Genomic DNA, 24,074 nt, shown 5'->3' on the forward strand with positions numbered 1-24,074 from the left:
CTTCAACTCGAGGGTTTTCCAAGAGTTAAAGGTGGTTAATAGTTCTCTAGTTAATCCCCTAACACTTTCAGGTATTGCTTCTTCTCAGTTCTCCACTGTGGAGGAACTGAGTTCTGGCCTGCTTGCCTGAAAATGTTTAGATAAGCATGCCTTCTTTAGTGCTTTTTAACTCCCTCTGAGCCTTTTTGCATAGCTGCTTTTTTGAGAAAAGTAGACTTTGAGGAATCATGTGCAAATCAGTAACTCTACAGGGGAATTACAATAGTACCCAGAAATACTTACTTTCATTATCATTGTCTTGGCAGTAACTGCTGAAGTACGTCCTCACATGGTGCCAGTTAGAAGCAAAAGTTCATTTTTATTTGACACTCCAGATCAACAGCTTCCCAGGTTTAATGAAGTATTTTGAAATCCTCTAAAAATGTGTTGTATACCATTTGTTTCGAAGGAAAAATATATTACAGTTTTGAACTCTCTGGTGGAAAAAAATGCTTTTTTTCCATCTCTGAATGCAACCAGCAATCTGTAGATAGACAAGCTGAAGTATCACTTTTGACTATGTTTTTTCTGTTTTTTGCAGATCCGCTGTCCAAACCAGTATGCTGTGTTATACCAATCTACTTCCTTGTCAGTGCAGCAGACAGCTGTAGTTAGAATACAAGGCTTTTGTGTTCCACCAGCCCCCTCATCTCTCAGGTTTTATTCTGTTTCTTCAAGCAGTGGACATGTTCCTGCCAGTCTCTGTGCTTTTATTTGCTCTGGGCAGAACCTATATAAGACTGAACGGATGGCTGAAAGCAGTGAGGGGAAGACCATAAAATGTACTGTGTGCTCAGCTTCATTTGAAGCAAGCAATGTTGTATTTTTTTTGACCCCATCGCAACAAAGATCCCACGCGTTCTGGAGATGCTTTAGCAGAGGCATCCAGCCAAGCAGCCAGTGGCAGAGAGGATAACAAATAGACTCACCTTTTGAAGGGTCCAGCATGCACAGAGGAGGTAAGCAAATTGGAATCAGACCTATCTTTCTTTGCTATGTAATTTTGAAGTTTGTACTCAAGTGTAGGTATTTCTTTATATTCTACAGTTACTGATGCTCATTTCTCTGAAGTAAAGCAAGGATTATATTTCCCAAGGAATTATTTAAAGTATTATGTAAGAGAGTAAAATCTCCTCCACAGATAATGTTTTTGAACTCTTGCACCTAATAACAACTTGATGTTATTTTCAGTGGTTATAGCAAGTGCTGGGTTCCAAGAAATTCATGAAAACACAGAGGGGTAGTTACACCAGGTAGGCATGACAGGAATTCCACAGCAGAAGATTTTCAATGTTTGAAAGAATCCATTCATTGGAAGAGGTGTTGAATAAATGAACTTAAAATGTTGAACTTTTAAAAACTGTTTCTTTCTTTAGACATTTAGCATTATTGGTTTACCTCAAGGTAATACAATAGATGGGATGAATTACGTAATGTTTTGAAATGGTGTAGTGGTATGTAGTGATATTTATCTGGTGATACCATGCTTTAATTCTTAAGATTGAGTCAATTCATGCAGAAGGTTTATCTGCACACCCAACAGATATATTTTCTTACCACTGCATAAACTGATTACGAAATGCATGCTCTAAAGGGAGTATTAGTCCTACAAGTAGCTTAACATATGTTAGGTTATGTTTATAGCCTGTAAAGTTACAAATTAGTCTAAGGATCTAGGTCTGTGTAACTATGTAGGGAAAAAAATAAAGAATAAGTAAAACTCTATTAAGTCCATGTCAGAAATAATCAGGCGATGCCCAATTAGTTAATCCATTCCATGGTCCATGAATACATGCTCAGTCTTTTCTGAACTTGGATTAATTGTTGACTCAACCCCTGAGGAATTGACCTTTGAGGTCCCATGCTTTACAGTTCTGTTGAATAGTACAACTAACTTGATTGTTAGAAATACAGGGAATGCACACATTCAGTTGAAGTTAGTGCAGTTCGCATGTTCATCATATTTTCAAAATCAAGCCTTTGTTTTAGGAGTCACTGTTTGCATGTGGGGAGCAATTTTCTGTTTTTACTACCACTCACTTGTACCCTGGTGTCTTTCAAACATGGTACTCTTCAGCTAAGTAACAGTGTGTAAATGGTAATACTATACTAATGATAGCAGGGGAAAAAAATTAGGCAGAAGTTGGATTTGACGTTGATTGTCTTCAGTTTCTCTGTAGTTCATTCTTATCAATGTACAGTCTCTTTCTATCATTCCTGCAGTAGTTAACACATTGGTGGGGACGTATTTATCTTGTATCATAATCCCTTCTTTAATATCGTAGGCCTTAAAATTGTTTGGTTAAAAACTTTAAAAGCTTTTGTTGGAGGAGTTTGTATTACATGTACATGTGAAAAGAAAATCAAAAAAAGCACTGAAACTGATATTTCAGAATAAAATCCATTGTTTTGGGTATGAACATAAATGGGTCCCCTTTCAAGTAGCATTTCTACATATACATTTCTTTATATTCAAATACATGGGTATAAAGTAACTATCATACTTAATTAGTCACACCTGAATATAAAACCAATTATTTGCTTTTGTGAATTATGTGGAAAATGTGGTTAGTAGGAGGGCACACAGTCTCAACAAGAAAGTTAGAGATGTGTAGCCATAGATATTTGTGATACCGCAAGAACAGTACCACGTTATATTGGATAGTCACCTTTATTACCCCTAGCAATTGAACTTGTAGTAGCTCTCTAGTTGCTTATTTCGTTGCTGGCATCTAAACAGTATCCACTTTTAGATCTCATAGGCGTTTTATGAAAATGCATGCGAAAGGTTGATTAAATGACACTCTTTATGTGAAACATGCTTTTCTTTCAGTATTACGTTCAGGGAGTGCAACTTTATTAAGAACAGTTCTCAATATGTAAATTCTCAATTGCAGACAGTTTTTGCAATTCCGAAGCCACAGGCATTGTGGAAGGTGGAAGGTTTTTTCTTGTTTTATTTACCACTATCCACTCACTGTTTCAGTAGCTGAAGCGCTAGCAGAGTCCTTATTACCCCAGGCTGACCAGAGAAGTCAGTGGATATTTGTTCAATAGTGGATGAGGCAAGCCAAGCATTTCCTTGTGTTGATTTCCACCCTCTGCAGATTATCCCATCAGCTGCTGCAGTTTAAGAATTTGCTTCCCACTCTTGTTCCCTTCATAACCTTTGTAGTACCTCTAGCAAAGACAAAGTGTCCTACTCGGCAAAACATTTTGGAACAAACATAATTTCAGATAACCGAGATAAATATGTGAAAAATAAAGGGGAAAAATAAATTCCTACAAAACAACGGGAATGCTTCCTAGAAAGCACATGGAAAGTTTCCTAGAAAGCACAAGGTAAATTCCTGGAAAGCAGAAGAGAGATTTCCTAGAAAATGGAGACGATTTCCTGGAACGTATGAGGGTAGTTCCTGGAGAGCAGTGGGGAGGGTTCCTACAAAGTAGAGGTGGGCTTTCTTAGTAAGCATATGGAAAACTTCCTGGAAAAAGTGAATGGAAAATTTCCTAGAAAGCAGAGGGAGGTCTACACAGCCAGGAGGTGTTTCCTAGAAGGCACGTGGTGAAATTTCTGTAAATCAGTAGAGGGAATGCATAGAAAGCAGGAGGAGGAGTTATTAGAAAGCATTTGGGTGGTGGGAATTTGTGGAAAGCAAGTGGGAAACTGGGAAGCCACAAAGGAATTTCCTAGGAAGCACAAGGTAAATTCCCAGAAAGTAGGGACAGAATTCCTAGAAAGCAGAGCAGGATTTCCTAGGAAGCACATAGGGGGAAACAACTGCAGAGCAGATTACCTGAAAAGCAAAATGGGAATGCCTAGAAAGTGGAGAGGGTATTCATGGAAAACACGGGGGGAATTCTAGAAAGTGGAAGGTAGAAAAAGGAGGAGAGCAGGGTGGGGTGTGAGAACACCTGCAAAGGTGGAAAGCACCCAGAGAATTCCTAGAAAGCCAAAGGAGGGCTATTCTAGAAAGCACACTTGAAATTCCTAGAAAGCTGGAGTGTGAATTCCCAGAAAGCACATGAATAAGTCCTATAAAGCAAAGGGGGAATTCCCAGAAATCATGTGCAAAATTATGGACATGAAAATTTCCTAGAAAGTTGAAGGTTAATGCCTAGAAAGCAGAGAGGTATTTCTGGAAAGTAGTGGAGTGCATTCCTAGAAAGAATGAGGTAAATATCTACAAAGCACATTTTGGGGTGGGGATGGGCACTCCTAGAAAGCAGAAAGGGAATTTCCCAGAAAGCTTATGGGAATTTCATGGAAAGTAAAGAGAGGAATTCCTAGATAGCAATGACAGAATTCCAGGGAGACACAAATGGTAGCATGAGATCATTGAGATGGGTGAGGAGACAAGTTGGGTGGACTTTGCCCCCTTGGCAGGGACAATGTCACAGAGTGTTTGCTGTGGGTGTTGAATTGTGGTCAACATGCTCTGTGTACAGGCATTTGTACAGATAAGCACATTTCTGAACTTTAGTCTTACCACAAATTAGACTTTGTAGGTATTTTGTTTCCAAAGTCATGTTTTTATTCATGTTGCTGTTCTAAGTCAAAACTATGCTAGCAATTTCTTTACGCGCTGACCACATTGTTCTTAATATTCCAAAACTGCACTTTACCTGTTACTCTCTGGGATCATGGTTATTATGGCGATAGCTCATGGTACTCTGCAAGTGAAGTAGAAAACTCATACAGAACTCTACAAGTTGCTGGGCCTAAAACTTAGGTTAAGCATGCATGAAGACTGAACCATAGTAGAAAAATCTATAAATAATTTTGTTGAAAAATTAGGTTGCTTCTCTGCTATTAAAAACATCTTTTAAACATTTGATTGAAAGGTAAGTTTACTTCATGGATAATAAATATATTATCTTAAAACTTTTTAAAAGCTGCAGTTATTCTTTTATGGTTATCTGTTTCTTTATTAAATCTATTCTTTTGGAAGATAAATAGGACAAGGCAGCTTTGGGGTGGTAACTGAAGTAAAACAGAGGACTATTGGCAAAAAATGGGTCATCAGAAAGAGGAGAAAGGTAAATATCATGTAGATAGGTGATTTGTTGTTAGCTTTCTTATGATCGGATGTTTCTTTTTTTTTGTTTCCAGTCTCTCTTTGAGCACCAAGATGTCATATTAGATCCAGAATTTCTCTTTTCACCTATGTAGATGTTTATTCTCATTTTTTCAGGTATTATTTTGTCTCTTAGTCATTGTTCCTGTAGCAGAACCTAGAAGCAGCATGAGTTTTTAAAATACTCGAACTCTGTTGTCTAACTATGTAAGTTAGGGCTCTTATTCCTTCATGAAAGAATAATTGAAAAGAAGTTTCATTCCAAACTATCCAAATCTGATCAAAGAACATATGCAGTTGAAAGGTGTTTCTTTTTTCAGTATTTGTTTTTAAAAATAATGTAAGGTATAAATTAGGAACACAAAGTCTTACATTCACAAGTCAGCATGAATATAATGGTACAACTTTACGCCTAAAGTTTTGTGGCTGCATGATGAATCCTGAAACTCACAATTTACCAGGTGAAACATCAGACACATTATTTTGTTCTTCTTGATATTCTAAACTTTTCAAACTGTTAAATTGGCAATAATAAATTCCTTTAAATTTTGCTTTCTTTAACAAGTTAGAAAAATACTGCACTTCAGTCATTGTTAGCACATGGCAGCTGTGGCAGTACTGGGTATGATTATGTTTAAATGGGATACTCTTATGTAGGATAGATTGAATTGTTTCATCTCATTGATGCCACACAGATCCATCATGTCATTGGTGGGTACTGGGATGCTTGGTGCTCTGTAAAATAATTTTTTCCTCATTTGGTGTCATTAATATATTTGTGAGATCGTGGGTATTATCTCCACTGAGCTTGCCAACTCCAATGTGAATAATTACATTTAGTTTAACTCCATTGTCCCAACATCTTTTTTTTTTTGCTAATTTTAGATGCTTATTTAACATCACCTAGTCTGTTAAAGCAAAGTCTTTTTTTAATTTTTGTTTCATGGTGTGTTTAGATAGTGTGAAAAAGGTTGCATACGATCACAACCATTTTCACACTACTCAAACTTGAAGGCTTACAGAATATTTCATGGAATTGTGTATTTAAGACAGCAAGATGTTACAGGCCATATTTATTAGATCAATGCAAGCAATCTTGAAATACACTAATATTTAATTGGTAGTCATATTTCTGAGTGTAAGACCGATTAATGTCTTTAAAATATCCTTTTTAAAAAACAGTTATTGTTGAAAAAAAAAATGTGATGTTTGTAAAATGTGTTTCCCGTCAATAACTAAGGGTGGAATTTCTGCTATGAAGCTACTTGAACAGGAAGTGAGCGTCTTAAAAAGAGTGAACCGTGATCATATAATAGACTTGGAAGAGCTGTTTGAGACACCAAAGGTAAGATTTCATTACTTGCACTAGTGTCAGTAGACTGAAAAACGAACAAACAAAAGAACCATCTCTGTTCTATGGTAACTCATCATACATTTTATTTAACAATTTTGTAATTTGACACAAATCTTACAGCTCTTGACCAAAACATTGTGGAAATATTTATAGTTTACTTTTCTCTAAATTCCTGCTAAGCCACTGTTGCTAGTAATATAAACTAGCAGTTCAACAGAGGACAAAAACAGTTTACGTCAAGGGAAATACCTGACTAAGCCTGATTTGTTTGCCAGTCTCTGATAGCCAGAGACAATTACTACAGGCTTTTTATTTCTTCCTTCTTCCAAGTCTCATATCTTTCTTTTTTTCCCTATTCTACTAAGAACTATTGCAACAATAATTAAATACAGTCACCATGAAAATTCCTCTGCTTCGTTGCTGTAGTGCTCTGTAAGGAAGGTGGTCCTCTTGTGTGTCTATAGCATTTCTAACAAGGGGAAACATCAGTCGATGTCTTTACATTGTTTATAGATGTCTGTTGTTTCAGTAACTGTTATCAAACCAAGGCATAGTGGAAATCACATTTTTGAGGTCAAATTGCTACTATTCTGTCTTTAACTTACTGTGTTACTTATTGGAAAGGTGTTATTGCTAAGCTGAACAGAAAAGTTCTCCAGACTTTATGATGACAGCACCATATTATAAATATTGCAGTAACACACGCAAAAAAGTATTCACTGTTAGCTGTGAGTGTGTTTTTTTTTTTGTTGGGGTATTGAATTGGTCACAAGTCTTATTTGAGTAACGTATTATAGTTTTCATTCCTAGTTGCTGAGAAGTTGCATTTTGTATTTTTTCAAATGTTGGTACTTAAGCTTTCTGTAAAAGCCATTGATGATGCATTGAATGGAAAAGGCTGTAAGCTAAATCCATACTTAGTCTTTGTTTTGAAATCATAGTATTTTTATACATTTTTAAAGTGTAAGTGTTTTGAAAGCTTGAGAGTTTCTTGTAGCAAGCACTGGCGATATTTGTGGCAGGTCAATTGTCTTTTGTCTTCTGTTTATAAAATACTAAGTGCCTTGGGGTTCTAAGTCATCACTGCAGCTGGAGCACTGCTATTAATTATACACATTGTTATTACATTAGAAGAAACTAAACTCAGAAATAACAAAATCATTACATTCTCTATTAACATTAGCAGATGTATCTTGTAATGGAGCTACGTGAGGATGGAGAACTTAAAAAAAATTATTTGTAGTAAAGGACATTTTACAGAAAATGAGACAAGGCACATCATTCAGAGTCTTGCTTCAGCAATAGCGTATCTTCACAAAAATGATAATTAAGCTCCTCTATCTCTCCCATATGTTCATTGATTTTGAATGTTCATACATTTAACAACAATTACTGATTGCTATTCTTATCTATTATTTATTTCATAGTATAAAGATAGTCCAGTAAAGCAAAAGTAAAATTTACTACACTAATGTTTTTTGAAACTTTATTTTTCTTGCAGATGCAATAACTGCTACCATATTTTCTTTTCTTTTCTTATTCTTTCCATACCAGCTACAAATAACATGTATTACTAACTTGCAACTGCTTTGCATTATAACATTAACTTAGTTTAGTTGTTAAGTGTATAGTCTATTACAGGAGGTAACAAACAAGAAGTGGGTTGTTTCTGATACTTCTTAACGGTATGTTTTGCATTTAGGACTCAGTAAACATCAGCATTTTCATCCACCACATAGAAGCACTACAGTTCTGCTTAGTCCACAATAGACTTTACCTACCTGACCAAAGATTTAGAATTGGATTGTGAATAATTCTGGAGCTTTTTACACAGAAATTATTAATCTCTGTTACAGCATACTACTACTAGGAATTCTTCATTTCTTTCCACAGCGATATAGAGGGTTATGGAATGGTACCTTGTTTAGAGCCTTGTCTCTTCTGTGTACTCATTGGAAGGGCAAAAGCTTCTATTGATTTTGGATAAGAAAATGAACTGCAGGTATGAAAACGTGCAAATTTTATAATTATACAATATAAACACTACGTTTTTGTTAGATGATGGCAGGTGACCTACTGATATTAAAGAGTGAACCAATATGAACTTTTTCCTTTATTACAGGATTGTGGGGAAGAATGAGATTTGAAAATTTGAAATACTTATATGACTCCCTGAGTGAAATGGAAAGTATGCTTTTGGTTAGGCTTCCAGTAGTTCAGAGTAAAATGCACTGGAATTGATCAAAGAAATTACTCAGTCGAAAGAGTTTAAAACATTTCTGTCAGAATATCTTCACTGCAACTGATAACATTTTATTTCTTACTCTTTCTTGGCAGATATTGTTCACAGAGATCTAAAACTGGAAAACATTTTAGTTAAAAGCAGTGACATCAACGAAGCAAATGAAATGAAATTAAATATAAAGGTAAGACGACAATTGTAGCAGTTCTGCTTCAAGAACTGGTTTTAATATCCACGTATTACTGGGAGACCTGACTTTGATACCTATTAGCAGCTTTGAAATGAGCTACTAAATGGTGTTATTAGGGGGAAAAAAAATCATTTTGGAAGCTAAGTGCCACTGCTGAAAAAGGCTTTTTAAAAAAAAAAAGAAAGGTAAGTGTATTTCCAGATCAATTAAAAAAAAAAAAGACTTAAAGTAACCATACCTTGTTCATCTAGATCTACATTAGTACAGTCCCAAGCTGTTAGTTACAGGAAGCCAGCAGATCCTGTAAGATGTAATTAATTTTTAAATTAGGAATATTGTCGATTTAATACAAATTGGCTAGTATTTAGGCTATTTAGACTGTGTCCTTGATTGAAATACAAATATATTATAAGATTCTTTTGACATTAATAAATATTTACTACCTAAACACAATGTGCCATATGCTTACATCTTTTTACTAAAAGAAAAGTCTTTGATGCTTAATAAATCATATGCTATTTATCCATTACTGATTTGCTGTCTTAGTAGTAATTACTGTGAAAATGTAGGCAGCTTCTAAAATAACCTTGTAGAACTGAATTATTGGATCTTGAATGTACTGTCTTGGGTAGAAAAGCCCATGTTGAGAAACATTTCAGATACTGAAGGGTGTGGACAACTGAGTAATTCACAATGGGAGAAACTGAGAGTACAGAACTGTGTTTGCTATATTTCTTATATGGGTCCTGACTGCTTCCAGTTTTTTGCACCAAAAAAGACAGAGTTTAAGTAATTTTTTGTGAGGAAATGTGGCTCTCTGAAAGAAAATAATCAGGTTTCCAGTTTGCTTTTTGTGGATAGGTGGAGTGTTATACCTCTATGGAAGAATGCTGTGAGTGATTTTCTATTATTATTTTTTTTAATATCATATTGCATTTCGAATATCAGAACTTCTCATGGTTTTGTCACTTGGGGAAGGGAAGAACAAAGTGAGTTTAGGTAATGACAATTGATTCTAGGACACCCAAAAAGCCTGCAAGGGGCTACTAATGTATAGGAGCTGCTACCTTCCCCTGCTGCCATTTTTCCTCCTGTTAAGAAAAGTGCAGTGGTTGAATTGTAATATCCTGGAATGCAGAAATACTAAATTTGTGACAAAACCTCACTTATTTCATCATCGTGTACAGCATGACTCTAATATTTTAAAACAACTTTTCTTAGTTCCAGGGCTTTGATATTGTGCTGCTTATAGCATGACAGTTGATTGAAAGGTACAGACTTTAACTTTGTCCCCTTACAGGTAACTTTTAGAGGCAACTGTAATTTGGTCCCATTTCATCTCACTTTCATTTCACTAATATCTCAAATACGTGGTGCTTAAAAGGGTGAGGAGACAAAATGCAATAATTTTATACTTCCTAATCTGTTAACTAATGTAAACTTGAGGAAGTAGTTTTCACTCACAGACACCAGTAACATGAAAAGGAGCAAATAAGTTTCTTGATTTTGCTTTTTTTTTTAAAAAAAAAAAAACAATAAACAAAAAAACAACCAACAAAACCAACCCCCCCAAAACCCTCAAAACCACCCCAGCTTTGTAGTTAAAACTTTGCCAAATATAAAGATTTTTTTGAGGATTGGGAGAGGGTGAACACACAAATGTCTGTTCCAGTGAATTCCAGGATTATAAATGGACAAGAGAAAAAAGTTAGTGTTTCTAAATGTGGGTGTATTCTTGCTCTCTCTCAATTTGCTCATTCTATTCTAGAATAAAATTAGTTTGGTTCATCTTAAACGAAAGAAAAAGTAGCATTCTCTGGTTTTAGTTAAGATTTTCTAGCCATCACCTTTTGGTTGAATGTTGGAGCTGGTGGTGTACACTGACGTCTGGTTTGGACCAACAGAACAGCAAACAGAAAACTGCCTCCAGGAAGTGAAATTTTCATTTTGCATGGTCTTTTTCTTAAAGACCAGCTTGAGAGACAGGGGAATCCATATCAGTGTAGTGGACAAGCACAAATGCATTTGTGCAATATAATATGAGATGCAAATTTTAGTGGTCCAAAGATGCTGACCCACTGAGTGGCTGGCCCTGAAACGCTGCCCTGAGGGTGGTGGTGGGGGAAGATCTGCTGCTTAGTTGGGTTTCAGCCATGCCAAGCATCATCTCTTTCTGGTGGAGATTAAGGAGGCACATTTCCAGCCATTTGTCTTTCCCGCTGCTACGTGTCCTGACAGCTGTGAGGAGGAACGGACCCACTGAGAGCATGCTGTAGCCATCAGTTGACGAGTTGTCCATGTTCATGTGACAGTCTAGGTTTTCATTTAGGTTCTTAACAAGTGACATTCTGATTTATCAGCAACTTGGTTGTATTTATCTTCACCTTCTAACTTCTGTCTCTATTCCTCCTTGCCCACAGCAATGTAGTGTCTCTACCATCGGTTTGCTGTAGTTGGGCTTTCCAAGCTGCTTTATTCACAGAGAATGTAAAGTGGTCAGCAGGGATTTGCCCTGTGTCCTTGAAGAATACTTAATGTGAGCTTGAATGTCAATGAAAAAAAAAGTTATATTAAAAAAAATGGTTAGGTAGTGGAAGAAATCGCCCAGCAAAATAATTACAGGACAAATGTTAGTGGTGTTCTTAATTTCTGTTAGGATTCATTCTCCTTTTTTGAGTTCTGCTCCAAGAAAAGGAAGCTAAAGTACACGCCTTGCTAGCTCAGACTTTGTTCTACAGAAAAATATCATCTCTTCAGCTATTTGTAGCTTTTGTTGAAAAGGTATGGAATCACCATTTTGATTTGGCTGCTACCTCTATCAAACAACATTAAGGATGACTCAAGATCTCTTGGAAATAATTGTATTTTATTGTGTGTATTCGATCAGCCTCCACAGTTGTTTTGAGGTGTATATTTCTGGTAGGTAAGCAGAACAGCTGCATAGGTTCTTTACATCCGCTTTTCAGGTACAGGTGATGAGTAGTGCTTTTTTTGGTCAGGTTTCTTTTGATAATCATGGGTTTTATAGTCTGCCTGTAATGGTTCAGAGAACTGGACTGGAGATAAATGGGGCTCCAAAGAAAACAAGCAGTGATTTCTTTTAAATCAACTCTGGGGTATGTTTGCCTATGCATGTTCCTTTCTTCTTGCTATTCTGGAAGTTCAAAACCTCTGAAATTCTTCATTGGTTGAGAATTTGAATAGCACTTAAGATTGTGCCATCCTTTAAGCCTGCCTTGGAAGGTTCATGGATACTTGAAGCCTAGACAAAGTTGATAGGAGACATTACAGTCCAAAGAATCTGAAATCAAGTGCATGTGGTTTTTGCAAATGTGCCATTGGTGGCCAAAGGTAATCAGAGATACAAAGAGCCATTTTAATTCAACGTAACCAATTCTTTTCAAACTCCCTTCTGCATAAGAGAGACAGAAGAACTCCATTCTTCTCAACTACTCATGGGAAAAGAGGTACAACTGTTGCACACCAGCTGAGGACTGCTGCCAATCGCTGCTTGGGTCAGTTGATTTGAGGGGATGCTCTCGCTCCACTCATTATCCATTTCCTAAAGGAGATGAGTAAGCGGGTCCCTGCAGCCGATCGTACCTCTTCAGAGTGAAAGCAGCGACATGCTGTGTTATGCAGGGAGTCGCTTTATAATCAATAGCTACAGGCTGCATGAAATTAACTCTATGGCTACTACAACAGAGGAAGGCAGCAGTTAGGCAAGATTTTGTTCAGATTGTAGATGTTGCTGTAGAGGAGTCTGGATTCTTGATTGATGATATTCCTTGATGATGTTGTACTGTTCATTGTCATGCACTTCTTTTCTACTGTTTTTTTTTTTTTTTTTTTTTTTTTTTCTTCCTGCTCCCCTAGCCCATCAGGTACTCATTATAATCTTGTAGGTGATATGCAGCACTAATTTCCTCTTATTTTCTCATGAGCTTTTTCATGCCCTTCATGCAGGTAACAGCCACTTTGCATTTCCATTCTACGTGTTGTTGTCTTCAGACTGTCTCAATCTACCTTATATTATTGCTAAGTTAAATTCAGTGCAAGTAACATATTCCACTGTTACAAGGGCAGCTTTTTCTCTGTTGCTGGATGTTTTTAAAGCCAACAGTGCCAGCTGAATCACAGTACCTCCCTCTGGTTATGTAAAGCTATTTGTAACTTCTGACATGTTGCAGAAACCGTTAGGAATCTCCAGCTAAAAATTGGGATTAAATTCTAAACCATTTTTTTCTTAGAATATTTCCATCCAATCAATGTGTCTATTCCAGTGTATGACACTGATTATTATTTGTTGTTGAAATGGAAGTTGAAAAAAAAACCCACGAAAGCAGGTAATTATGATGTAGCCTGTCCAAAGGACATGCTTTTCAGGTTTTTATTCTTTGCTTATTTAGGCAATGAATGCTTTGCATTCCATAATATAAAGATTTTTACCCTTTTCTGATTTATACTGCACGCTGTAATATATATACTTCACTTCATTATCCAATACAGCACTCATTTTTTAATTCTGTGAAGTTCTTTTCCTATATACTAGCAATGCATTTCACAGCTTGCTTATAACAGAATGAAGCAAAAAAGAAATCCTTTTTGGAGGAAGATAATTAGTCCTTCTGACATTTTGATTGATGAAATACTAGTAATATTAAATACTTTTTTAAATGAGGGGGTTGCATGGGATGAAATTACTTTCCAATTTACTAATCATTACAGAAACATAGAGTCTCAACACTGGAAGGGACCTCAAGTCATTTGATTTATTTCTCTGTCCGAAGAAAGAAGCAGCTATACTTAAGTCTTTTCTGATGAATATTTGTGTAAAGTGTACTTAAAGACCTCCAGTAATGGAGACTCTGTAATCTTTCCAGGCACTCTATTCTGATGCTTCGTTATCCTCCTGGAAATTTTTCCTCTTGTCTGCCCTGAACCTTCAGTTTGACAATCAGCTTAAACTTATACCTACAGGCCATGATCTAATCACTTTTTTCATTATAAATTTTCAGTTAACTCACCTGCAGCCACATAATTGCTAGAGCTGACCTAAGGGAGGTGGTGGGAGCCTATGCGTGGGGCTGAGGAAAAAGGTGGATGTGTGCTTCATATTTTCAGACTATTATTTCTCACCCTATCCATCATGGATATGAAGAACAGGTAGCCACTTCTCTATTTTCAGCAATCTGGTATCATGTTTCTACCTTGGTATCTTGGTCTTTAGACTAAACAAAAAGAATTTTCTCAGTTCTGTCTTGCATTTCCGATCTTTGTGATTGATTCACCATGCTCCATTCAGTACCTATTATGTCAAAACGGGACTATACAAAAGTGAGCACAACATCTAGTTGAAGCCTCACCAGTGCTGGGCTGAGTGGAAGGATTGTTTTGTGTGTACTGCAGACCTGAGGTCTATGGCTAGAACACAGGTGATGACTGTCTTTTTGTAATTTATGTAAGGACTCTGAAACCCAAGTAAAAGAACACGAGGTAAGCGCTGGGAATCAGGCGGTTGGCCCTTTTTTTTCACCTGGCATATTTAATTAGGCTCCTAACCCAGACAAGGGCAGGAGTGTTGGCCTTGGCCTCCTCAGAAAGGGCGGGCATGCACAAAGAGGTTCTGTACCAGAGTGGCTGCTTGACACTCATCCTGCCTGGAAGAGGCATTGTCTGGTACCACTGGGACTGTTAACTCATCTTTGGCTGGTGATTTGCGACAGTCCTTGAGCTGCTGCCTGACCAGCTTTTCTCCTTGTGTTTGCATTCTGAGCTCATCTTTCAATGTACTTACAGTCATTCCTGGCTTGATGTTGACTTCAGATTTAATAAGCATGTTCTCTCTTGGATCACCCAGGTCATCAATTATCATGGTATCGTGCCCAGGACAGACACCTACAAAACATGCCTTGATGCAGCCTTCTACTTTGGCAATGAACAAGTCACAACTACTTTCTGAGAAGCATTTTCTATAAGCATGTGTGCATTGTTCCTGTGATATTTTAATATAGACAGTATTATGAAAAAAGTTATGTGAATCAGTATCAAAAGCCTTACTAAAATAGAGATACGGGATATTTAGTGTTCCTCCTCTAACCCTGAAGCCCATCAACCTGTGCTAGATGGAGATTTGTTCCTGACAGGTGCTAAATGGCTGTTACTTACCTCTTTGTTTTCTTCTAGGTGCTTATTATTTCCAGTATTTTGCTCAGAATTAAAATTAATGGGACGCATCTGTAATTCTTTGATGCCAGCTTTTCCACCCTCTTACGGCTAGATACCATGATTGCCTTTTTCAATTTTCAAGTATTTTACCTGCCTTCCACTAATAGTTCTTGAACTGCTAATAGCTCTGAAAAGTCTTGTCAGTTTTTAAAGTACTCTAGAATGAATTTTATCGGTTATGGCTGATTTTAAAATTTCCAACCTAAGTACTTGCTAACCTTTTGCTTCTCTGTAAAAAACTGAGGTCTTGCGCCTTTGTCATTGGTATTGATTGTGCTTTCCCCTGCTCGCAGTTGACATTTTGGTTAAGATTGATGTAAGAAGACATTAAACACGTTTGCCTTCTGAGCATCATCTATCAATTGCATTCTTGGTTGAATACAATACCTAGCCTCTTTATTCATTGTCTGCCTACTATTCTCATACTTATAGATTATTTAATATTTAGTTACGTCCCTTGTTAGTTGCTCCTCATTTTTCCTTTCTCATTTTTCCCCTCTATGCTTATGTTTTCCTTTTGTTTTCATTTCCATCTTTTGTATGCTCCCTTCTTGTGTGTAAGACTTCTGGAAATTCACAATTTAACCAGAATGGTTTATTAATTAAAAAAAAAGAAACGTAAAAGTAATAGCACCTTCATGATTCAGTCATTTTTTTTTTTTTTCTGTAGGCTATGTATATAAGTATCTAATATTTACAAAAGTTTGTAAGTTTCCCCAGGATGTTAATAGCATGAATTACTGCTGTTTTAAAACATTCGCAAAACAATTGATTAAAAATAAGATGATACTGTAGGTTCTGGCCATTTTGGCAATACTAATGGTAAGAATCTCTTTTGAAGTCTTGTTTTACCAGTTGTGGTATTATCAAGCCATTAACTTAATGGTTTTGAGTCCCTTGACATAATAATTAGGTATCTAAAGCTTGTTACCTGCCTAAAACATAAAAAACTGAGATGAGAGTTAACCAAGCCTTTTGATTTGGTGGGACAACACCTCTCTCTGTCAGTCTCCTCTTCTGTTGCATGAAGGTTTTTATCTTCCATTCGTTGCTGGGGCTAACTGTGTCATCTCCATTGATTCTGGAAGTGAAGACTGCAGATTTTGCTGTGAACTCACAACTACATCTCCCATGATATAGTAGATAAATATCACTAAGATGTCCTCAAAGCATCATCTTTTTGACATGTGACTGAAATGATATAAAGTGATTTGTGAATAGATTATAATTTGTGAATTTTTAATTGAGGATATAAATAAATAGTTTTGAAAAGTTTTAGAGTATTTTGGTATTGATTTTGTTCATCGTATGATGGATTCAAGCTAATATGTGCAAACAGAAGCTGTTGTGTTTTTGCAAAAAACCTGTATTCTTATGTACTACACTTACATCTTGGAGAAAAACAAAAGTTTGCATGGTGTCTTGTAGTACTTTAAATCCATGTGTTATGAATACTGCTTTAATAACTTACTGTTGGGAAAAAGAATACTAAGTTTAATCATACAGCTAATGTCACCACCCCCTTAACAGCTAAATGATAAAAGTGAGGACACATCAGCATGAATTGTTAAGGTCTGTACATTATTCATTTAAACATCTGCTGTTGGTTCCTCTTTACATATGGGAATAAATTATACCACATCAGCACATTCTTCATGCTTTGTGTTTAAGCATTTAAAAGGGTTTTTTTGTATTATTAATACTATTTTTTCTGCTTGGTTGGCAGCTCCTGAAGTTACCAGTGCCTATGACTACAGCCAACAGTGTGACATTTGGAGCGTAGGTGTCATTATGTACATGCTGTAAGTAGCTTGTAAAAGTAATATAAAATGTACAGACCCATTTATAATACAAGTACTTGCAATTTTGCACTGAAATAAAAAATAAACCTGTGTGCTAAACCTTCACAAAAGAATGAACTCTTATAATTGCTTGTATGTAAACATCACAATTTTTTATGCAAAATAAAGTAAAAGAGACAGTTCAGTGTTAAAAAATGAGTATTTGATTTATGAATCACTTTATAATCCTGAAATAACAGAAAATTACAGAATATTGCAGCACAACACTAAAACTAAACTGAGAGTTCAGGCCTCTCTTTTTCATATGTTGGCTGGATCTATATATGAGAACTTATTGATTTACAGATTATTAGTCAAATCCTCAAATGGGTTGAACAAACCATGCAATGAGGGTAAGGGCTTTTTTTCTCCACCTCTGTCTGTGTGGTAACTCTGTAACTGAGATGTTTGAGGGCTGCCAGGTCTCCCTGTACAGGTTGTCTGTGTCCTTTGAAAGTTTATTAGTCTGATGTTATTAGAGGAAGAAATGGAATTTTACATTTGTAAGAGTACATGCATATTTTTATTGAAATCTTTCATCATTTATAACATTTATCTTACTTACAATATAATAATTCCTCTCTAAAAAATCTTATCCTGCCTAAATTAGCTAAATAATATAAAAAGGTACCCCAGCAATTAAAAGTAAATTGTAGCAAAGTACATAAATTACCATTCATATGATGCAACTAAAATCATCGTATCTTATGCAGGAAATTTTTTCTTTCATACTGTATTTACATGTCTTTTTTCCCCCAATTTCAGTTTTTTTTCTTCTGTCAATTGCCCCCAGATGATGCTTTAATGCCAGTGTTTTAGAACATTACCACTTGCCATTTCATTTGTTGTTATTATTTCTGTCCTGTGATTGTTTTACTTTTGTTTCACACAGCTGAGTTCTTTTATCACTTAAGACTTTGTACATGAGCCTGCAGACACAGGCACACAGATTCATAACCTCCTCTTTTCCAGATTTTCTTTGTTTTGGTTCCTCATTTTCTTTTCTGTACAATCAGCTTACTTTTCTTGTGTCAGCATGATGAAGTGTTCATACCTTTAGTGCCTTTATTTTTATTTTTTTTAATTTCTAAAATCCGCACGTAATTTTTATGCTGATACAGAATGAGTTTTATTGTTGTACTTCATGATATTAATGTTTGTTTGTATCACAGTAGTAGGTTTTGCACAATGTAATACATTAGAATATATTATAAAATGTTTGGCAGAAATTGGATGGTTTGACTGGTTAATAAGAATCCAGAGCAGCGCCTGCAATCAGCACAATTCACAGCTCAGAACTTGTAAAACTCAGAACAGTGAACTGTGTTGATTGCAGCCAGAGCGCAGAACTTCGGACCTTCTTCTTTAATTAGCAATATAAATATTTTTTAAAATTAGCATTTTGTAATCACAACAGTGTCAGAAAAAAGTAACAGTAATTCACCCCTTGTTGTGTTGACTACACAAGAATTAAAATAGTGTGTATGAATTAATAGAATACTCTCACGCTCCTTTTTATTGCTTAATTTGAAAATACTAATACAAAAGCCATAAGATCATCTTCTGATTTTTAATTCTGGTTTTGCAAATTACTTTTCTTCACAGCCTGAATAATAGCTTGTGCTCCTGGAGTTCCTCTAATGGGCTTAAAGGTACTGTTACAGCCATTATTGCTACCATCACAACTTTGACCCTTCTAGGCTCTGGCTAATGCCTCCCTGGTAATTTGCTAGCTGCCAGAGCTCTTTTTGCAGTGCAGATGGCATGCTCCATCTTGGTACCAAGGGTATTATTGCCACGACAGGCTCAGTCTCTACCTATATGGGGAGCGTAAGCCCTGAGGTGACTCATGAACTCTGTTTTCATGAATGTTAATGCACAGGGTTGCCTCTACATAATGGGGCAATGCCAGCGTGATGGATTTTTATATGTAATTTAAACTGATGTCTACTTTATACTTTCCGTTTCCTTTCTATTTTAACATCTACTAATAGAAGCATACACAATAGTAACCAACAAAAAGAAAATCCGTTAAAATACAAAAGTATGTCAGCACATTGAGAGAGCAGACTAGCAAGAGTCCTGCTGCCTGTCACACTCCAAGAGTATGCCCCATATGCTGCTCTCTAATTGGAAAGGGTCAGGGGTTTCTTTTTCCTGTGCAATCTACGCTGTTGGATTTCTTGCTCATTCTTCCAAGTGTGCTCAGAGACTCTGGCCCCTGCAATAGTTCTTGAAAACCTTTGTGCAACTAAAGAAGTCTAGGATGCCTAATAAATTACTTCCTGCATTGAAGCAATAAGAAACCTATTAAGAAAATGTGGTACTTTTTGCTCCTTTCTAAAGGCACAGAAAATTTCTTCACATATTTTCAGGGTTCCATGTGATACGTTTCACCTACTTAACTTGATTTCTTTAGCTGAAGTTATTTGTTGTTTGTCACTGCCTTAGTCTGGAGAGAATTTAGTCCTATCTGTGCATAACAGAATAATGGGCATTGTCACCAGCCAATACTTACAGTATCATGTCCTGAAATGAACGCATTCTTCCCATTTTCTGTTCTTTAAATTGAGTTCCATGTGGATTTAAGTCCCGAGGGAGATTTGGAAGGAGAATTGGAGGATAAAAGAAATCAGCAATTTTCGTTGAAGACATTTTGAAATTAAAAGTTTTGGGGAAAATGCAATAAAATATTAATTTTGTGTTTTACCTTAAAATTAAAAATTAAAGCCACGTGAATGAAACTCCAGAGTATTTTACTTTGATATAAAGTGACAGGCATCCTTCACTAGGATGTGACAATTGCATTTTCTGTAGTTACCTCTGTGTTTTGGGAGCAGAACTAAAAACATAGTTTAATGCAAATAATTTATTTGATGAAGTTAGCTTCTTTTTTGTTTTAACTGGTCACAAATAAGTATATTTATTTCTTGAAAGTATTTGATATATTATTTTTGCGTGTCAGTTGTTTATGAATAGCATGATGTAAAATCTATTAGAAATTTAATCTGTCCTTATTAGTTTTGATTGAAAAAACAGATCACGATACAGTTTTTCATTTGTTCTGTGATTAGTAAAGCACAGATCAATATTTACTTTCAAAGTATATTCTCTAATAAACATATACAGTTGATGTTTCTGGTTAATACTTCTGTTGAAAACCAGTAATAGTCACTGAAACCAAATGCAAAGCAAATTTAAACACTGGGTTTGATATTAACACTTTTTTTTAAGGAATGCATTTGTTTTAGTTTCATATATATTACCTTTTTGTTACTGTTACCACACCATTAACAATACAACTGACATAATGGAAGCAGATGATACGGAAAGAGTAAATTGAATTTACAGACATTCAGATACCACATTTACTCAAATACTTTACTCAAAATAACAAGAAATAGATACAGGGGAAGAATGCAGTCAAAGTAGATTTTTATGAACCTATGTACTTTTAATGTGCATGCTTATGGATATGTCTTAAAATATTTCTGACATTTCTGATATCTTTGCTTTTTTATTATCGTATTTCTACTGATACCTTAGTTTAAATTAGACCAAACAAGGCAGTGTTTGCACTACGTAGCTAAAGGAGATGCAGCTTGATACCAGAACATAAAGTGAAAAATTAAAAATGATGTTTTGTTTTATCACAGTATTTTCTGCTTTATGTTTTTGTTCTGAAAAATGCATCTTTTGTAGCAGTAAAAGCATATTATACACTTCCATATTTTTTTTGTGAATCACACTTTAATTTACCGCTATTCAATGAAGAATAGCAACTTAGACTGAGAATTGAATGTATTTCATAGATTGTAAGTATCTGGAATTGAGTTTATCGCATTTTGAACAGCAGCACCTAAACTGAGAGTGGTCTGTTTTGCCTTTCTGCTGTTTTTTCAGTTCTTGTGATTGTTACTAACCCAGTTGAGTTTTAGCTCACTAGTCTAAAAACAGTGGGACATGAATTAATGATGGTTCTTATTACTGAAATGTAGTGGTTGTTAGGCCAGAATTCTTGAATTGTTTAGTGGAAAATACCACTTTAACATGAAATCAAAAGAAATGATAAGTATAAAATGTTTGCAGTAAACAAAACCTCTGCGGTGGAAATAGTGCACATGGTGGCAACAGGTTAGCTTTCGGTTAGCTGAGTGATCTGGATGAGTCAGTGACAAAATAGCAAAATACCATATTTTCAGTTAAATTTTTTCTAGCTTCTACCTTCAGTTGTTCTATCTTGTTAAACCTTTGGCTGTTACTTTAAAAATCCCCATAATATCAATTATCTTTTCCTTATGTGGCTACCCAGTGACCAAGATTAAATCACCTTTTAACCTCATAACCTTTTTGCTTTAAATCTCTCTGAGAGACACATTTTTCAGAACTTGAGTCACTTTTGTAGAGTTCTTCTGAAGCTTTCCCAGTCCTGTGAACTTTTTGATTTCACAGTGATCCCATAATACATAGTTTTTGCCTCACCAGTGAAAATAGTAGGTATCTGTTCACTGACCCTAATTTTCTTACACCTTTTGTAGCAAGCTTAGAAGAAAAGCTTTTTGAACTAATAAGAAAGGGAGACCTGTGCTATAAAAATCTGGTCTGGGAAACAGTTAGTGTGGCTCATAAGTACACAATGCTCTCACAAAATAAATGCTGACAGTATTGCAATGAATTCCACGAATGTAGCAGGTTTTGTTTTGTTTTGTTTTGGTTTTTTTTTTGTAGTTTTTTTTTTTCTTTTAAGTAGTATGCACTTTCTGAAAAGCAAAACTGATGTTAAAAATAAATTGTCATCAATGATACCATGAACTAATTTCATAGCATTGTAAGTAAAATATTCTCTGCTGGGTTAAAGCACTCAGTTGAAAATGCATGTAGTTGTTGTTAGCAGAAATGAGATGTATCAAGCTGTGGGTTTTTTTCCTAGCTGTACTGAACTGTACACAAGTACTGACGCTACTTCTGAAAGTTGATCCTGCTCACCAAATCACAGCTAATGAATTACTTGATAACCAGTGGATTATAGTGAGTTTTGAGGCGGTATCACTTCTTCACCTTGTGTTCTAGCTCTTACTTATTTGGTATATAAAGATGCTGTATTGCCTCAGTGGAACCCAGTAAAGAGGAAAATTAAAAAAAACACAAACAACAAAACACTTATAGGGGCCTTATCCAAATCTCCCAAATCTATTTACCTGTTTTGCTTGTATCAAGTGAACTTTTGACAAGCCTGTTAACTAGGAGAAACTTTACACTGTGTTCCTTACCCAAACCAACTTTACCTGATTTCACATATATTTTGACATAGTATGGAAATATGGGTTCAGGTCAGGCGTAATTAATTCTCACAACATTCCTGTTAGTATCATAAAAGTTTTTTTGTTGTTGTTGGTTTTGGGGTGTTTTTTGATGTTTGTTTGTTTGTTTTAATTTAAAAACAGAAGATTGAGCTACAGGGAAATTTGGCCATTTTGAAGGCAATGAACAGTAGTGCTGGAAAGGGAACCTGTGAGCTCCCAGCTCCCTGGCTGGGCTGCAGACCACGCCACTGTGAGAACATGGAACTTTCAGCTGCCTGATGAAACAGTTGCGCTATTTCATAGTTGAAGTTAAAGCAGAGGGAATAGATATATCTGCTACTTAAAGATAACACTGATGATAGCAAACCCTACCTTCTACCGTTGCTGGCTTTAATGCCGTGTAGAGAGAGAAATGCCTGTGAAGCACTGAAAAATATTCTGGTGTGTGTGAGAATAAATACCTCCTCTATTAAAAATGGACACCGGGTTTTGCCTCACCCCTTCATCTACTATAGAACCATTCTGTACTAGTGTACATCTTCTTTCCTGCTAATTGAGGAGAGATGAATAAGAAGCTTTTTTCCAAAGTTTCAGTGCATTCCTGTGTCTGGGAGAGTAGCCACAAGCAAATGTGTAACTCTACAATAGCCTGAAAAATGAGACAATTTTCTTCCAGTTCTGCCCTGCCATACTATGACTGCCATACTGTTCTTGCCTCATGAAACTGAAGATACAGAAAACTACCATCTGTGTGATTTGATGACTTTTCACCATGTATATTCATCAAGTTTGAGACCAAATTCCATATGATCACATAACCGCATGTAACAAGACCTTCCCATAGTTCACAGAATCACAGAATTATCAGAGTTGGAAGGGACCTCTAGAGATCATCTAGTCCAACTCCCCTGCTAAAGCAGGATTGCCTAGACCACATTACTCAGGACTGCATCCAGGCGGGTCTTGAAAATCTCCAGGGAAGGGGACTCCACAACCTCCCTGGGCAGCCTGTTCCAGTGCTCTGTCACCCTCACCGTAAAGAAGTGTTTCCGTGTATTTGAACGGAACTTCCTGTGTTCTAACTTGTGCCCATTGCCCCTCGTCCTGTCACTGGGAACCAATGAAAAGAGCCTGGCTCCATCCTCCTTCAACCCACCCTGTAGATACTTGTACGCCAGTTCATTGTAAACCGTTCCTTCTCTCCATACTGTACAACTTTTCAGGCACAGTAGATTTTAATATACAATGCTTTTCTTCACTTAAAGAGTAGGTAGCAGACTGGTTATCTTATCTATAAAATTTCTACCAATATAACCCCACATTAGCTGTCTTCCATTGCACTTTCACAGTATGCGTGCAACACGTTTAAGCATTAGTTTCAATGCAGAACTATATTTTAGATTTTTTCATAAAGTTTTATTGTTTCTAAATGTTGAGAGTTGGCCATTGTGGACTGCAGACAGAATTCCCTCATGCAGGGAGCCCGCTCTGACGTCTGCTGTTATGGACAGCTTCTGCAGACATTATTTGATCAGAAATAAATAAAATCAGAAATAAGCTCTGGAAATAAACTGGATCGATATGTTTCTTCAGCTGATTTACTCCTAGCACAGTTTTAAGCTTCTTCCTTAAGGGAAAACTTTCTGGATGAGACAGTGCTCCAGACTGTGATCTTGCCTTCATGCCTCAGCCTTTCCTGTATGTGATCGGCCAGTGTTTTCCATTACAGTAGAACTGAAAGAAGATATTTTGGTCTCTTAAATATCTCCGCATTAGCATGAGCTGAGTTTCAGTGCCAT

At 36.2% G+C, this 24,074-nt stretch overlaps 1 protein-coding gene across 1 annotated transcript in view; it reads left to right on the forward strand.

The window, feature by feature from the left end:
• Window positions 1-787: 787 nt before the first annotated feature.
• Window positions 788-24,074, forward strand: part of STK33 (serine/threonine kinase 33) — a gene marked incomplete at both ends in the record, with an annotated part of 28,947 nt that continues 5,660 nt past the window's right edge. The window contains 11 exon segments of the mRNA XM_082485059.1: window positions 788-920; window positions 4,979-4,992; window positions 4,996-5,079; window positions 6,358-6,462; window positions 7,655-7,693; window positions 7,695-7,794; window positions 8,809-8,897; window positions 9,765-9,795; window positions 16,858-16,933; window positions 17,279-17,325; window positions 21,903-22,000. Coding sequence (XP_082341185.1) covers window positions 788-920; window positions 4,979-4,992; window positions 4,996-5,079; window positions 6,358-6,462; window positions 7,655-7,693; window positions 7,695-7,794; window positions 8,809-8,897; window positions 9,765-9,795; window positions 16,858-16,933; window positions 17,279-17,325; window positions 21,903-22,000 — 816 coding nt within the window.

Source organism: Vanellus vanellus, assembly GCF_965231255.1.
Source record: "Vanellus vanellus genome assembly, chromosome: 6".
In the NCBI taxonomy this organism is placed as follows: domain Eukaryota; kingdom Metazoa; phylum Chordata; class Aves; order Charadriiformes; family Charadriidae; genus Vanellus; species Vanellus vanellus.